The following is an 18,966-nucleotide window of genomic DNA, read 5'->3' on the forward strand; positions in this document are numbered from 1 at the left end:
TTCAGAAGGCCCACAGTGTATTGGATGAAAAAGAGCAGTCGCAGTGCATGTCATCTGCATATGGTGACAATTTACCCCAGCCCCCTGACAATCTCTCTCAGGGGTTCTATGTAGATGCCATATATCTAAATGAAGTTGAATCTCAGCAGGAAACAATAAATCATTAACTAAAATGCAAAACTGGATCCCCAAGTCCCCAATCTCTGGGACTGGCCCTCAGAAGACTAGTACTATCATAATATTCTTTCTAGAATACATAAGTCCAGAAGAACATAATGATCAGTGCAATTAAATATTATTCAGTAAATATTCAATAAATAACCAATAAAATCAGTAGGCCTCCATTCCTCTTTCTAGTTCCCAGTATCTTATCATCTAGCATAAAGATCAAAGCAATTGGCAATGCTACACACCCTGGTGTTTAAATGGCACTAAAGACTTGAATGTACAGGTAATTCTTGACTTATGACCACAACTAAGCCCAGCATTTATGTTGTTAAGTGAGAAATTTGTTAAATGTGTTTTTGCCCTATTTTACGACTTTGCTTGCCACATTTGTTATGTTAGTTAACATGGTTGTTAAGTAAATCTGGATTCCCCGTTGACTTGCTTGTCAGAAGGTTGCAAAAAGGGGATCAGATGACCCCGGGATGTGGCGACCGTCATAAATACAAACCAGTTGTCAAGAAGCCGAATGTAAATCACGTGACCATGAGGGTGCTGTAACGGTCATAAGTGTGAAAAATAGTCGTAAGTCATTTCATTTGGTGCCATTATAATTTTGAATGCTAAATGAACTGTTGTAGTTGAGGACTGCCTGTAATTGTCTAAGACTGGCAGAGCTGAGGCTGATAGTTGACCAATCTGGTGAGATCTAGGAAGAGGTTTGTTTTTTTTTCCAACCGAGATATAACAAAGGAACTATTGATTGATGGAATTATACCTTCCTCTGAAGAGGTATTCAGCACAGTCCTTGTCAACTCGGTATTTCTGGCTGTTTTAATTGGAAAGAATGGGTAAGAGCCTCAGACTGAACAAGCTGAAATGTATCCTTTTCAACTGAAAACACTAGGATCTTGTTTAACTGTACACGTTTTAATTAGTCTGGATCGATTCCCAGCCATTCAGCAAGATTGTCACCACAGGATTCTCTGAATAAATAATTACTAATCCTAGAAGTCACTGGCAGTATTGGCAAAGATTCACATTAGGCTCTTCCAGGTGCAGAAAAGGTTGAAAAGATTAATTATGTTATTCATATTAGCCCTGCTGATTATCCTTCAGTTTGCTTGCCTTTCGCTTGCTTAAGTTGTCAGAAGAGTCAGAGAACAAATTGCCAATAATTATTTTTCCTTGTTTTTATTATTTTAAAATGTTTTTATTGTTCTAATTGTAGTATTTTTTTTATTGTAAGCTGCCCAGAGTCGTTGATTGAGATGGGTGACTATAGAAATTGAATAAAATAAATAAATAAATTATACAGCTGTATACAGTGGAAATTCAGGAACTTTTCTTACTTCTTTTCTTTAGAGATATTTGTTCTCCCCATTCTAATACGTAAGACTATATACTGCTATTCTACTTTTTTTAACTGGGTCAAATTAGATGATGTAGAGATTTTTACAAATTAAAATATACTTGCTGTGGCCTGCCTCTACTTTTGATAGAATTGCAGAGACTGGAAGATTTGAACATTTACTCCATTTATTTTCTCAGCCAAAAATCATTCAAATGGTTGTCTGTTATGCAGAGCAAAAAATATTATTGCTCCATTTGGCAGAAAACTGTATGAGAGGATTTTCATTAGGGAAATCTACTATGCCACACTCCATGCAACATACAAAATTTACATGTTAAAAGTACAATCAGTTAACAAATGCTCATGGTGTCAAAGCAAGAACAGCCGATGTTTTTAATACAGGATGAAACAGACCAGGAGATTCATGACCGGTGTTTCACTTTTTTGTTAGTAACATGTACAGTAACTAAGAACCACAAGCATTTTTTGCTATCGTGTTTCCCCATAAATAAGACCAGGTCTTATATTAATTTTTGCTCCAAAAGATGCATTAGGGCTTATTTTCCAGTTAGGGCTTATACTTGGGGAAATATGGTAATAAATGAATCCATCTTGCTGACAATCTTAGCTGGGGCTTATTTTTTGGGTGGGGCTTATATTACGAGCATCCTGAAAAATCATGCTAGGGCTAAGATGGCGGCGCCTGGAATGGCTGCGGCTGCATTGGCCCTTGAAGGCAAATAGTTTTGGCTATAGGCCACATGATCAGGAAGATTTTAATGTGTTTGAGCAACATGGTGGAACTAAGGTAACATACGACATACGACCGACAATCTTTGCTGGCATGGTGAGTTTCTAGTTGTTTTGGAACTGTTGGTGAGACTGTTAAAAGTCGTTGGCACTGTTTGAATTTGTTCTACCAGCAGCAAGATCTGACTGCTGGCCCAGTGATGGATTGTATTGCAAATCAGGGCTGTTTCCAGAGGAGGCAAAGGAGGAGAGGACCTGGAGCTTATGGAGCAAAGGAACTGGATGAGGCTGTCGGCAGGCCCAGAGGAAGAGAGAGAGGCTTTTGGAGGAGTTGGTGGCGGCGGCAGCGTGCTCCAGGGGCGAAAAGAAGCAAGGCCTCTTTAAGGAAAAGGTGGAAGAGTCAGGATCAGAAAAAGGAAAGAAGGCGAGGTTGTCAGAATACAAGCGAATTTGAGGGCTAATCCACATGGAGCCCCATTTCCATCTGTCCTGTGTGCCATCGTTCACTCCCTAGAGACTAAAATGGACAATGTGAAATTTGAGCGGGCCACGAACAAGAAGTATATATCAGAGGTGGTGACCCTTTGAGAGCTGTATGCAACGAAATTTCATTTTGATGTATGCCGATTGGTATACATTCAAAGTGACAATAAAGTTATCATTATCATTATTTTCTGGTTGGGTCTTATTTTGGGGAAAACACAGTAATACACTTAAAATGAATTGCCTAGAGATCCTCCAACTGCATTGGAAGCATGCATCAAAAGACAGAAGACAACATTCCTCTCTGAACAATATTGAAGCTGTTATTTGCATAAATCCATTCAACTGAGTAAAATTTTTTACCAGGTAAATAAGTTTAGGGGTATGTTCAAATGAGCTAATTCATAAGCGTGGCTGACTGGGAAATACATCTGCTGGTTCTTGCTGCATCTTTTCTCTAAGTGATATGACAAAGCTTCTTGTATCATCTGTGAAATGGTTAGAGTGCTGTTCATCATAGGGCATTTTCATAAACAGCTCAAAAACAATGGGAACCAATAAAGTATAACTACTTTATAACTACAGATAATGCAAGAAGCTTAAATTTAGAGCTAGATATGAAGAAGCTTATAGACTTGAGTAAGCATTTCTGTCAAGAAACTATGCTTCTAGTTTCTCTTGTTTTTCAGGAATATCCATAACAGTTTAAATGGTGGTAAAGTCAGCCTATCCATCTCAATGGTTCTTGAGCCATAGTTAATATTTTTTAAAAAAAGAATAAAACATAAAAGCAAAATGACAGATGGCTGGTGCTTCCTGACCTATCTAGAGATCAACAATAATCAAATTAAGGCTAGTCCTCCAAGATATAGAACTTGCTTGTATTAGAAATCAAAACTTTTTTTTACTTTTTAAGGCAATTTTACCTTCTATGTTTTGCATCTACAATATTTATCCAAGTTGTTCCATACTTTATTTAACGAACAATCCACATTTAAGGATTAAACTACTATGCACAGTATATTGGCTCAGACATTTCTGTCCAGGTAGTATTAACATGAAGAGGAGAGAGGACAATGTATACATGACATTGCTTATCCCTCAGCCAACAGGTCTCTATTGAGGAATGGATTTTGAGGGATCCAAGTGATACCCAATTACTGTAAAGAGGAACCAAGTGGTGGTCCAGCCATGGTCCATCTGCCTGCCTGATGATCAATGGGGATGGGGCAACAATAGCAGAGAAATGGTGGCTGTCAGGCCCAAAGAACCAAAAATGATATGTGTAGTTATTTCTGAGTAGTTCTTTATTGTTGTTGGCCTACAGATAGAATCTTGCCAGACTAAAGCAACAATCTGAATAACTGCTAGATATACTCTGGGAATTGCTGGGGGTGGGTGGGAGGTCTGATTTCTGCCCTGTTTCTGCATACCAGACAAATAAATAAATAAATAAATTCCAAGTTCCATTGTTTCTTTGCCCTCTGGTAAATAGCCCCTCCCTCCTCTAACTCCAGATTATATTCCATCATGGTGGCAGCAATAATTTTAGGGTGTCCTAAAATATTTTAGAGCATTTTTAATAAAAGAAATAAGCTGCCAGATATTTGTAAATGATACTATGGCAGCTATCTTCTTTATTCTGTCATCTTATTTTCCTAGGTTATTTAACATAAACAATTCCTGAGATGTTGGTTGATCCATGGAACTTTAGACTGATGGAACAGAGGAATTTATAAGGCTGAATCTTATACCATTTACAAGGGGGGGGAAAAGCTTTACTGAGGGAGTTATTTCCAAGTAAACGTGGATATAATTTCACTGTTAGGAGCTACACATACTTTATGGGTGGCTTCATGCAATATGCTAAATCTAAATCTGAGTTAACAAGATGTGGTAGATTTATTCACATAACATAAGCTCCTCCTGATTAAACTGTGTAATATAATGGAATAAACCATGCAACATGCCAAGACAATGTTTGATTCACCACCATCTGCTGAACCATAAATATCTACTGTACTCCCATTGGAGCCTAGTCTAGCATGTTGTTTGTATGCAGCCTATTAGATATACATAATATATACCATCTCATCACCATCATTTTAGCCATTGTCTATCCACTCCAGGGAGAAGGCCTCTTCCACATGTTTCAAACCAATATAGTCCTGAGCTTCATATGGTAAATATATTCCATAAATACACCAAATATAAACCATTTACTGTATTTACAATTTTCTCCAAAGGAAAATAAGGTTGAAATCATCATTATTGATAACATAATGAAAAAGGAAAAGCTTGCTGAAAAAGAATCCTGTAAGTGTGTTTGCGTGTTTGCATTCTAATATATTACATCAGGTTCTGTCTGGGCTGCAAAATTCCAGGTGATTCACAAGTTGGCAACAAAGTTCTTTTTGGTCAATTGTAAGTTTGCAGTCAAGATACGGCAACCTTAATTTTTCAGTTTGTACTGATGGGGAACTTTATAGTAGGTAGCCTTCTTTACCTTTGAACTATGTGTCAATCATACTTTCCTCAGGCTTATGCCTTGCAGGTGTATAGAATTACAACTGCCATCATCTTGATACTGATGGAAGTTGTAATTCAATGCAAAGGTCGTAGGGTTAGGGAAGGAGATCAGGAGATAGTACATAATAACGGTAATGCTCTAATAAAAGTTAGAACCCTAGAGGTAAAGGAGCAGTAAATTATATTTATTTCCATTGGGGTCATGCATCTCCTACATATTATTTATATTTAAAAAATTAAAGGAACTTGAATACTAGAGACTAGAGGAGAGTGCAAAAGTTGGCTTGAAACTCAACATAAAATTAAAATAAGATCATGGCATCTGGTCCCATCACTTCCTGGCAAATAAAAGGGGAAGAAATTGAAGCAGTGGCAGATTTTCTTTTCTTGGGCTTTAAGATCACTGCAGATGGTGAATGCAGCCATGAAATTAAAAGACGCCTGCTCCTTGGGAGGAAAACTATAGCAAACCTAGACAAGCATATTAAAAAGCAGAGACATCACCTTGCTGATAAAGGTCTGTATGGTCAAACTATGGTTTTCCCAGTAGTGTAATGTATGGCTGTGAGATATGGAAGGATGAGTGTCAAAGAATTGATGCTTTCAAATTGTGGAGAAGACTCTTAAGAATTCCTTAAGAAGTCCTAAAAGAAATAAACCAAATGAGAAGAGAGTACTCATCAGAAAAGACTCTGATGCTGGGAAAGATTGAAGGCAAAAGGAGAAAGGGATGGCAGAGGATGAGATGGTTAGACAGTGTCATTGGCACAGTGGGCATGTGTTTGGGTGGAATCTGGGAGACGGGAGGAGAGGGGGCTGGCATGCTGTGGTCCATGGGGTTGCAAAGAGTTGGGCATGACTTAATGACTGAACAACAACAAAATGCTTTTCAATTGCTTGTACTGAGGAAACCAATTAAACTGATATTTCATTGCAGCTATTGTAACGTATTAGTTTTTGCCAGGATATCTGATCATCCAGTATGAGCTTTTCATCACTTGCCCTTAGGTTACTTAAATGTAACTTTCTTTAGTTATAAATTGCTTTCAAGTGGAGACTCCAGGTGACAATTTGAATTTTAAACTGTAATCTAAGTTTTCACACTTCTCTCATCCTTTTTTAAATTTCATCCACAGAGAAAAACAGATTACAAACAATTCTAAACTCAGGCTTCTCAAGCCTTTTTTTTGGGGGGGGGGCGGGATAAATCTTGTATGCACATAGTCATACAACGTGCAGTGCAATCAAGCTAAGTGCACATGCAAATTGTGCATATATATTTCTAGTGTGGACTTTAGTATGCACATAGTGTTACCAAAGAGAAGTGAGCTGTGTGAAATCAAATTTTAATATTTAATTTACATATTTATTTTGATTGATTGATTGATTGATTGATTATATTTATATGCCACCCTTCTCCCTAAGGACTCAGGGCGGCTCACAACAATAAAAACTAAAAAAGAACATGAAAATACAAAATTTAAAATGTTCAATACAGAGTAATTTAACCCCATAAAACCAAATTTAAAACCATAGTCAGTCCAGGCCCGATTGTTGAAACATCCATGTCTTCAGGTCACGGCGAAAGGACCGAAGGTCGGGGGCCATCCACAGCTCCGGAGGCAGCTCATTCCAGAGGGTCGGCGTGCCCACAGAGAAGGCTCTCCCCCTAGGGGTCACCAGCTGGCATTGCTTAACTGATGGAACTCTGAGAAGGCCGACCCTGTGGGAGCGAACCGGGCGATGGGAGGTTGACAATGGCAGCAGTTGGTCTCGCAAATACCCCGGGCCTAAGCCATGTAGGGCTTAGGTAATACAGCTGTTGGTAATACATCCACAATGTGCTTTTTACTGAAGAAACCTATTCTCTGCATAGGGTACAGAAAACACAGCCAATCTTTTTATTATGCACTTCTGTGTTGAACAATGACTTGGAAAACAGGGTGGCCTTCTGCTTCTATCTTTCACTGAAGAAGCAGAAGCTAGTAATTAATTTCACCATATGTTGGGAATGCAAAAAACCCCAACCGTAAGCAAATTGTTATGCTAGTAATTCTGTCTAGGGTCCATTTTAAAAGTAGACTCAAAGCTCTGATTTGTAGACTCTGCAGACTGATAAGAGAAGCCTGTTTTTTCCCATCTGATATTTTCCACTGTATGGACTGATTGGGAATATTAAGAGTTGAATTCTAGCTATCAGAGGATATGAAGTTGGAGAAGGCTGCATCAAGAAGCTGCCAATCATCAATAGACTCCATCAAATTAAAATTTCATGCAGGATACATAAATCCCACTTCTGAACTGTTGCTGAATGCAAAGTGAAACATTTGCACAAAACATGGTTTCTACTTCAGCATTGATCTCCCTAAGCTCAGAGAACTCCAGCTAAAAGTATGTACAGTGAAGTGGGGCTGCTTTTATCAAAAGCAATCCTTATACCAAAAGTGCTAGTGGGACATAGGTAGGTAGTTCTATGTAATTCAGTTTTATTCTTCTTACTTTTTACTCAGGTCCATGGAAACTTTCCTAGCAAATTAAGAACAGTTGGTATCTTTGAGAATCACTTAGAGAAAGATGTGTATCACGTGAGTGTTTAGTAACAGAAACCTTACTTATATTTATTTATTTATTTATTTATTTATTTATTTATTTATTTATTTATTTATTTATTTATTTATTTATTAATGGGACTTATATCCCGCCCTATCTCCCGAAGGACTCAGGGTGGCTAACAACAACAAAATTAAAGGTCTCTGTACAGTAAATTAAAATTAAAAATTGAAATAAATTAAAGATTAGAGTTAAAATTGTAAACATAATTAAAATCCCTGTCAGTCCAGGTCAGCCAGGTGGAAAAGGAGTGTTTTGAGGCCGCGGCGAAAGGACTGGAGATCTTGGGCCATCTGAAGCTTAGGGGGGAGCTGGTTCCACAGGGCTGGCGCTCCCACAGAGAAGGCTCTTCCCCTGGGGGTCACAAGCCGACATTATCTAGCTGACGGTACCCTGAGGAGGCCTTCTCTGTGTGAGCGTACTGGGCGATGGGAATTCGTTCCCGGCAGCGGATGGTCCTGCAAGTATCCCAGGCCTAAGCCATGTAGGGCTTTAAAGGTAAGTACCAGCACCTTAAATCTCACCCGGAGGGCAACCGGTAGCCAATGCAGCTCACGCAGGAGGGGTGTAATATGGGAGTATCGGGGTGCTCCCATCACTACCCGTGCAGCTGCACTCTGCACCAGTTGAAGCCTCCGGGTGGTCTTCAAGGGCAGCCCCATGTAGAGAGCATTGCAGTAGTCTATATGGGAGGTAACGAGTGCGTGGGTGACTGTACGTAGGGCATCTTGGTCCAGAAAGGGGCGCAACTGGTGTACCAGGCGAATCTGGGCAAATGCCCCCTTAGCCACGACTCCAATATATACTCCATAAACACTGCTATGAAGGTGGGGGGCAGCTTATGCTTTCTGACAGGATATTTTTGAGGACAGACGGGTTGAGAATAGAGGATCAAAATATGCTGATTTTAGAAAATTGATACCTAAGTCCTCGGATCTCAAACATGGCATGCATGGATGACAACGTGTCCATGAGGTCTCTTTTATCAGCCACTAATTTCCTGACTTTCCTGTTTTTTACTGGGTTTTTTAAAAAAAATATTACATAAGCAAAAATGAGAAGCTGAAAGGCTGTGAAGTCCAGTCTCCAGTCTCTTCTTTGTCCCTCCCCCCCCTAAAGAAAAAGCTTCTGGGCTTTAATGGAAGCTGTAAGCCTTCTTAGAAAATGAACATGGTAGATGGCTGATGTCCAGTGTTTTGTTTCAATTGCAAGTGAAGGAATGAGGAGCATCCCGTGGAGAGCAAGCTGGAAAATGTGGTAGCGAGCATTCAGATAAATCTATATCTTATAAGCGGTGATGTCTTTTTGTGAGAGTGCCCATATTATGTTCCAAAATATACTCATATTATGCAACACCTTATGTTCCAAAATTCTAAACGCACTCATCAGCCCGAAAGGCTGGAGATTTCTGGCCTCTTTTGATTGTTAGGTTTCATAATTTAAACACATATTGAGAAGAGATGGAATTGCTGCCAGCAATGTACAGGCAGTTGGCTCACATAAGTCAAACATATAGCTAAGATTGTGCATTTCTCTAGATAAGCAACATTTCCAATTATTATAATACCTGTTTATATCTTTATTTGGAATATCTAAACAGGAAGCAAGTAGAAAACCTCAAGTGTTTCCAAAAATGTATGGCATGATGCAGTTGGTTTGTCTAGGAGCCATTTTAACATAGGTTAACATAGGAATTTACTACCATCAGATATGATTATGATTTTACAGGATTTTAAAAAGGGATTACAGAAATTCATAAAGATCAGGACTATCAACTACTTTTTTCTGATGGCTACTAGCATTTCCTTAATTACAGATATCAAACTTTAGATAACTGTTGTTGGGGGGAAAAAGAATATAGGGCTATTGTTGTGAATTTCCTGATTGTATCTGATCGGCCATCCTGGATAATAAGCTTCTAAATTGGGGTGGCTGGTCAACCCAACTATTAGAGTCATTCCCTAACAGTTCTACTAATCTCTTTAAGAATGACCATGTTGGTCAATATTGTATTATTAAGAAGCTGAATTATTATTCTGTTAAAACCTGTGAGATTATTTCAGTGTTGCATGATCTGACAGTAATTGAAAACAAATAAACAGTCATTTTGTGACTGTTTAGAAAAATAGTGATGGCATGCACACACGTATATTTAATCTTTTCTGTGAGGATCAAGGAATGATAGTCTCCTGTTTGTGGAAATCTGTGCCATCCATTAGTCTTTAGTGTGCCCTTAGATTTTTGATGTTTATATGATTGCAGTTACAGATTGGCCTAAAATTTCTCCCTGCAGAATTTGAAAATTATTGGTCCTTTCTTTGTCAAAGGCTATTTGTCCCTAAGGCAAGGGTCTGCAACCTTGACAACTTTAAGACTTGTGGACTTCAGCTCCCAGAATTGCTCAGCCAGCTGGCTGAGGAATTCTGGGAGCTGAAGTCCACAAGTCTTAAAGTTGTCAAGGTTGCAGACCCCTGCCCTAAGGATTATGAGCTATATTACACCACAATTGCTGCTGGCTGAAAGCTTAATCTTGAGCCACACTTCACCAGATCTGGGCTCAAATATTTATATTCTGCAAAAGAACATTGTCTTCCAGCCTTAGCTGCAGCACTGGAAATTCTAGTCACTGCGTACTGTGGGAGCAAAGAAACATGTCTGCTACCTCTCTTAAAAGTATTTGTCACTGAATCTTCCAGCAACATTCATATATTTTGACTAATTGAAAAGAGGGCTTGAGTTTTTGCCCCAGATTCTTGTTTGTAGTCTTAATATCTCATCTTTAGAAAGTCCGATCTAAATTAAAAAAGGAAATAAATGACCGGATTTTCAGAGAGGAAGGCATAAAGAATCTGTCATGTCTGAATCAATCAGTGTAATGCCTAGAAGATTTGTTATTTCATTCCAGTCTTCAACTATCCCAAGACTGCTTGACAGCGATTTGTGATTCAGATACTACAAAATAAGTTATCTCCTGTTTCCTTCACTTTGTCACTCCTGTTTCTTTTCATTTGTATCATTATTTATTCCTTTCTTCTTCTTTTGGTTGTCATTAAATAGTCTTATTTGGAAGTTTTTTTATTTTTTTATTATTGATGTTAAATATCAGTAATCACTGATATTTAGGAAGAAGTGGTTTATGCAACCCAGTGAGAAAACTGCCCTTTTAGATATACCTGTTTACACTAATAATGTTCAAATGATTCCTGCAATGTACTTTATGTTACATTTTGGTTGGATTTTAGATATACTGTATTTCTAGTCTATTTTGTGCATGTAAACTATTTTGCTCTGTGTGCCTAAAGTTCCTCTAACAATGCTACTGAACATTACCCCAAATAGGAATGCCTGACCAGTCGAGCTTGCAAATAGATTGTTTAAATTCAGACTTCAGAAAATGATAGATAGACCTTGGCAATAGTGAGTATTAATAGGTTTTGTGTTTTGAGTCTGCTTCTCAAAACGGGAGATTGAATTCCTGAGAGGGAAGGAAGGAGTTTTCAAGGCAGCATAAATATTTTCTAGTCTCCTGCCTCACCCCACATGACCCTTGCTAATTTTGCTATCTGTACTGATGGCTCAAAAATTAAAAATGGTGTATTTCTCCATATTGGCAATGTTAATGGAGCTGTCCATCCCTATTATTAACAGAGCAAGGCATTTGGAATATTATGAAAGGGCAACCCATAACATTTAATTTATTTATATTGCATTTAGACTATCAGCAAGAAGAACTTATAGGTACCGGTAATTGGCCTCAAATGTCAAAATAGCTTGTTTAGCCACTGGACATGAGTTAGTTAGATGCCATTGACTTCCGATAATTACACAGGCAACTGCTTGCTTGAAATAAGTCTTTGACTCAGTCCTTCCATTTTATCTGTTGTCCTTCACTTCTTCCCTCAACTTTGCCAACTACAGGTAGTCCTCAGCTTACAACAGTTCATTTAGTGACCATTTGAAGGTACAAAGGCACTGGGAAAAGTGATTTATGACCAATTTTCACACTTACGACCATTGCAGCATCCCCTTGGTCACGTGATCAAAATTCAGATGCTTGGCAACTGACTCATATTTATGACGGTTGCAGTGCCTCTGGGTGATTTGATCACCTTTTCCAACCTTCTGACAAGCAAAATCAATGGGAAAGCCAGATTCACTTAACAGGCTTGTTACTTAACAACTGCAGTGATTCTCTTAATGATTGTGGGAAGAAAGATCGTAAGATAAGGCAAAACTCACTTAATATCAGAAATTTTGGGCTCAATTGTAGACGTAAGTCAAGGACTCCCTGTATAATCATTTTTTAGTCAGGGATGTTGAATGCTAGACACTATTTTGTGTTCTAGCCTTGAAAGTTAGTTGCAGTTAGGTTTAATAGGTGCCTGAAGCACACTGAGCATTTGTTGTTATTGTTACACTGTATGGCTATCCTACATTTTACAAAATTTTCTAAAGCAGCTTTTCCCAATTTAGATGCATTGAACTACATCTCCCAGAATTGTGAACCAAAAATTTTGTAGTCCAGCATATCTGGATTTCATATCAAGGGACATCACTCTAGTAAAATCTCATGTCCTTTTTAGAAAACCATTTTTCAATTCTGGGATTAAAATTAGCATATTCAAGCGAAACACTATTTGATATACAGATTTTAGGGTTTATTTCCAATCAGATTTATTTTTATTGCTGAGCTTTACTTCACTGTCTGGTTGTCAATATTAGAGGCCATATGCTATACTGTTGTTTTGCCAATCTTCTCTGATGATGCCTTTCCATAAAAAAAGAAAAGAGAGTAGACTTGAGCCGCATTAGCTATGTCTTATTAGATTTTCAAATAAGATCTATGTCTTATTTGGTCATCAAGTGGAGACCCAGTTCTTCCCAGAAAATATAAACATCTTTTTTTTATTGAAAAGTTTTACAATACATTTTATCTTTAACAATCCCCCCCTCCCTCCACCCACCCCTACCTAACCCTCCCTATCCCTCCCCCCCATTCCCCCCTCTCCCCCGACTTCCCAGAGCTAAGTACAAGGTATAAAAACAAAGAACAATCATAAACATCCATATGCTAACAACAATAAACTATTAAGTCTATCGCACTCTAGCTCATATGAGATGACTACAAGCAATACTAATATTACATATAAAAGGAAAGAAGAAAAAGAGAGAAAAACTTATATAAACATCTTTTTGAAACATTGGACCTGTGCTTGCTTTATTTGTTTGTTTGTTTATTATAAATATTTATGCCGTAGTCTCAATGATGTTAGAGCAACTGCAATGGTATGTGGGAATAAAGTTGGAAGACAGAATGAAGAGCTGCAGAATAGGCAATAGTCAGATAAAGGGCAGCTGAGCCCATAGGAAGAATAGGTGTATGACTAATATCTCAAAAGGACCATCCCTAGTTTCTTGAACTGTAAAGGTGAGGGGAGAAACATCTACTTTCAGACCTTCAAGGCTCTGTTAACGTAACCTTACAGTAATGATAGAGCTATGTCTGCACTACTTTGCAAGGTTGACAGCTTGCAAAGTAGTACAAAACAACACAGTTCAAAACAAAACAAAAACTGGTTAAAATGCTAAATCTAGACCAGGGAAAGCTGAACCAGGGAAACCCAGATTCAACTTCGTATTCGGGCACTGAGTTCATTTGAGTGTCTTAGAAGGGAATCTTTCAATCTAGTGTCCCTGGTGATGGAGTTGCAATCAATCAATTAAAGTTAGTGTTGGTTGGCTTCACAACATTTTGGAGCTCTTTACTAGGAATTACTAGGGTTTTATTCTAATCAACATTCATAGGCTTATACCAGGGGTGTCAAACTCAATTTCATTGAGGGCCGCATCAGCATTGCAGTTGACCTCAGGGGGCTGGGTGGGTGTGGCCTGGGTGGGCGTGGCTAAAGTGCGTATGGCCTACTGGGTGGGCATGGCCAGCTCTACATCGTTCGCATCAAGGGTGCTTATGGAGGCCTGGGCAGGAGTGGGACAGATCTGAGGGTCTCTGGCAGAAGGAGGGTCTCTGGGCCAGGGCCAAGGTAGTGGGGGCTGTTCCCTCACTGTTTCCAGGATGGCTTTGCGGGCCGCATGAAACCACTTTGTGGGCCGGATCTGGCCCCCGGGCCTTGTGTTTGGCATGTCTGGCTTATACCATAAACAAGTGCCAATTTATCATGTTATCTTGCTTCAGGGCAAAACTGGAATGTCTGGTGTGATTCTTTGATAATAATTCTGTTGCTGTCAGGATACTGACCATGTCTAAGCTTAATAACAATGTTAGTTATTCTGTGCTCAGAACAGAGCATTTCCCCCTATTTGGCTGATAAGCAAATAATTCAATTTTGCATGCTCCATGTAAAATGAACCAAATATGATTACCGTACAAAAGCTAACAAAACTACAGGTAGTCCTTGACTTATGACCACAATTCAGCCTAACATTTTTGTTGCTAAACAAGATAATTGTTAAATGAGTTTTGCCCCATTTATGACCTTTCTTGTTAGGTGAATCACTGCAGTAGTCAAGTGAATCTGGCTTCCCCATTGACTTTGCTTGTCAGAAGATCACAAAAGGTGCCAAGCTTCTGAATTTTGATCACATGACCATGGGGATGCTGCAACAGTCATAAGTGTGTAAAACGTTCCTAAGTCATTTTTTTTCAGCGCTGTTGTAACTTTGAACGGTCACTAAATGAACTGTTGTAAGTCAATGACTACCTGTAGTTGTGAATAACAGAACATATAAATATATGGAATGTTAGTGCTTCCTTTTATTTCACTCTCATGGTTTTAATCTCTTTGTTTCAGATTCTTAACCTGAACAGAAGACCTTTACACCTGTGCTGTGGATGTTAAGCCTTATGTATGGCGCGGTTAAAGTTACAACCTGTCACCTCAGCCTTCCTCCGGTTTGGGCTCTTTACTTTTATCCTGTTTTTACATGGTCTACAAGTAGATGCTGGCACAGGGACAGATTCACCAAGCATAGGACATAACACCACATGCTCAGGTTCTTCTGAGTGCAAAGAGGGTGTTATCTTGCCAATATGGTATCCAGAAAACCCATCTTTGGGGGACAAAATTGCCAGAGTTATTGTTTATTTTGTGGCACTCATATATATGTTTCTTGGAGTTTCTATCATTGCTGACCGTTTCATGGCCTCCATAGAGGTCATTACATCACAGGAAAAAGAGATTACAGTTAGGAAACCCAATGGAGAAGCCATCACGACCACCATCCGAATATGGAATGAAACTGTTTCCAATTTGACCCTCATGGCTCTTGGTTCCTCTGCCCCTGAGATCCTTTTGTCACTGATAGAGGTATGTGGACATGGATTCATTGCTGGTGAGCTGGGCCCTTCTACCATTGTTGGGAGTGCAGCTTTCAATATGTTTATCATCATAGCCATCTGTGTCTATGTCATTCCTGATGGGGAGACGAGGAAGATAAAACATTTGAGAGTTTTCTTTGTTACAGCTGCATGGAGCATCTTTGCCTATATCTGGTTATACATGATCCTTGCGGTCTTCTCTCCAGGTGTGGTTCAGGTATGGGAAGGCTTGCTCACTCTGTTTTTCTTCCCTGTTTGTGTCATCCTGGCTTGGATTGCAGACAGAAGGCTGTTTCTCTATAAATATATGCACAAAAAGTACCGTACTGACAAACACAGGGGTATTATCATTGAAACAGAAGGGGATCACCCCAAAGGGATTGAAATGGATGGTAAGATGATGAACTCCCATTTTTTAGATGGAAACCTAGTGCCTATGGAGGGAAAAGAGGTGGATGAGTCTCGCAAAGAGATGATCCGGATCCTCAAGGACCTGAAACAAAAGCACCCAGAAAAAGACTTAGATCAGCTGGTAGAAATGGCCAACTACTATGCTTTATCCCACCAGCAAAAAAGCAGAGCATTCTATCGGATTCAGGCTACCAGGATGATGACTGGAGCAGGAAATATTCTCAAAAAGCATGCAGCTGAGCAAGCCAAGAGGAGTACTAGCTTGCATGAAGTACGGCCAGAGGAGCCAGAAGAATTCATCTCCAAAATTTATTTTGATCCTTGTTCCTATCAATGTCTTGAGAACTGTGGTGCTGTCCTCCTAACTGTTGTCCGGAAAGGAGGTGATGTTTCCAAGACCATATATGTGGATTACAAAACAGAAGATGGCTCTGCTAATGCTGGGGCTGACTATGAATTTACAGAGGGGACAGTTGTTTTGAAGTCTGGGGAGACCCAGAAAGAGTTCTCCATAGGGATCATTGATGATGATATCTTTGAAGAGGATGAACACTTTTTTGTGCGTCTTAGCAACCTACGGGTGATTGATGCAGAGGAACCTCCTGAAATCAACAAACTGCCATATCCCAAGGCCATACTGATCTCGCCTTGTGTGGCTACTGTGACTATCTTAGATGACGACCATGCGGGCATCTTCACTTTCGAGTGTGATGTGATACATATCAGTGAGAGCATTGGGGTGATGGAAGTGAAAGTTCTTAGAACATCCGGTGCCCGGGGTACAGTCATAGTCCCCTTTAGAACAGTTGAAGGAACAGCAAAAGGAGGAGGAGAGGATTTTGAAGACAGTTATGGAGAACTGGAATTCAAGAATGATGAAACTGTGTAAGTAACCAATTTTCATTATTTTAATAGTCATTTATATTTAACCCTACAATTTTCATCCATCGCAGGTAAACATGGGCAACGTGGACTGTCCTCTCATCTCCTCTAGTTTCCATACTTACCTCCTCTACATAAGAACCTTGTAGCAGGATCTAGTTCCTTTTCTTTCTAAGAGATGAATTAATTGATGGCCTAAATAGCTTAACAGTTGCCTAATATGTATTTTAAAGAATCTGTTAAGATTCAATACTAAAACACTTCAGAACCTAAGCCAATAGAATCTTGATCAAGTTAGCTCCATGTAATTAATGGATTGAATTATCCTTGGCCATCAAAACCTTACATTACCAAACTAATCTAGGATTCCCCAATTTGTTGCCTTCCAGATATGCTAGATTTCTTTTCCTATGAATCATACTGACTGGGAATTAGGAAATTTAAAATCCAACACATCCAGAGGGCATCTGGTTGGGGAAGGCTGCTCTCAATTAGCTATTCTTTTCATGAACCAAATCAATAATTTCTTTTTTTAAGAAAAAACAGTAATAGTTCCATACTGTTGATTACTTAGAGAACAAACTTTCAATCAGTTTTCAAAAATGGACTCAAATAATTTTCATATAGTAAATTAGTTTTTTATTATAATGGGATTCTATATTACTAAATAATGATACAGTATACTGTATTACTATATTAATGTCTGACATAGCAGATCCTGTTAACAAATTCCTCCATTAGTGAAGTCTGCTTGGACATTAATTACAAACATTCACTTGACAGAATTTTGTCACATGCTCCTATTCTATTGCCACTTTCTTTTGATTCAAAGGATTTTTTATTTAAATGTTGAAGAGGAAAGAATTAATATGCCTCCAATGTAATCATCTCTTTCAGGAAAGCCTTAATAATAGTCTAAAAACAACACAACAGTACATTCCATGGACATGCTTTCTTCCGTATATCTCTACAGTCTATTCTAGTTGACGTCTCTGTGAGATACTGTTATGGAATGCATGCAAATTAGCATCCTGTCCTCACCTTGCTCAGGAAAAAGCAGATACTTCAGTGATTTTACATGATAAAGGCATCACTAGTAAAGTAGGACATTATATCTGCCTTTAATCTCAGAGAACTTGTGCCAGTTACCGTGGAATGACCACACCGAGCTAAACTGATTAACATTGTGACTTGATTTCCTATGCTCTGGTAAGCAAATGCACTTCCTACGCTCTGGTAAGCACAGGTCTTAAGCACTATAGAAACAATAACGTGGCATTTTAAAAAATCTGTGCCTGCCCACTGACATCATAGCAAATTACATCACACATGCTCACTGCATTTTCATGGTTAATTACCTAAACTACCCGACCCTAATTTTTTGTTCCTTCAGGGGGAGATTCTGCATGTTGTGCTACATCAGATGTGTCAAATAGTCACTGGTTTGTCACAGAAACACCAGATTATTCAGACCAAGGAGTTCTGCTTGCAAGTGGTTTTCACATAATGATTCATTACTCTTTCCCATATTGATTAAGCTTCTACTGATGTTCAGCTCGTTCACAAGAGGATTTAAAGGTACCTGGACATAAGGTGTGGGTCTGAAGGTCTGGACTCTAAGCTGCTGTCCACCCTTGGTATTTCATATATGATCAAAAAGTAAGAGAGCTTCTGTTTGAATGTAGTTAGGTTCTTGGCTGAGCTGAGGTTTCTTAGTTGTGTTCAAGCAAACCTGAATAGAAGTCCTTTAAACCATTATGCTGAGCTAAGAGATGGTGGATTTTTTTGTGCACACCCACATACTCACAATGAACATCCACAAGGTGTATCATGTTAGTACTTTCACATCCCAAGTTCTACAAAAGATTTATCAGGGAATAGATTTTGGCCTCCTTGGGGATATGTTATATAAGCACCAGTTCTTCACAAGCCATTGACCAGAGATGATTGCAGTGGACGCATTTTCTTAACCTATAAGTGGCAACAGGAGGGGGGAAAATTCATTAAAATACTGAAAGAGATAAAACAATTTTTGATTCTTTAAAATATAATTCCCTGGGAGGAATACCAGAAAAAAAATCTGAAGCAAAATTTTGAAGGAAGCTGATCCTGCCACAGTTCTTACTTATTGCTTCTGTAACTCTAGTATGGTCAAAGTTTCCTCACCTACATTTGGGCTGGAAAAATGCACTGTGGGCATATAGCTGGTCAAGGTGATTTTCTTGAAACACATTGTGATTTCATTGGTAATCTAATGTTTACAAATTACTGCTTAATCATGCAGGTAATGTACATTCCATGTTCACTTGCTTCTCCCTACAGAGCTGACAATCTGCAGTTCTTTTGCATGTTTTCAGCTTCACCTCTGTAAATTCTCTCTTTGATTCTATAAGTATTTTGGGAATATGTGTACCACATATTCATCCTAAAGCTTTAGGTCAGAAAA

The 18,966-nt window shown here is 38.8% G+C and overlaps 1 protein-coding gene across 2 annotated transcripts in view; it reads left to right on the plus strand.

The window, feature by feature from the left end:
* Positions 1-18,966, plus strand: part of SLC8A3 (solute carrier family 8 member A3) — a 220,630-nt gene that overhangs the window by 34,471 nt on the left and 167,193 nt on the right. For both annotated transcript variants that reach the window (XM_081329600.1, XM_081329599.1), the window contains exon 2: positions 14,701-16,523. In XM_081329600.1, the coding sequence (XP_081185726.1) occupies positions 14,758-16,523 (1,766 nt within the window). In that variant the 5' untranslated portion in view covers positions 14,701-14,757. The remainder of the gene's footprint in view (positions 1-14,700; positions 16,524-18,966) is intronic.

This window comes from Vipera berus (genome assembly GCF_964194415.1).
Source record: "Vipera berus genome assembly, chromosome: 1".
In the NCBI taxonomy this organism is placed as follows: Eukaryota; Metazoa; Chordata; class Lepidosauria; order Squamata; family Viperidae; genus Vipera; species Vipera berus.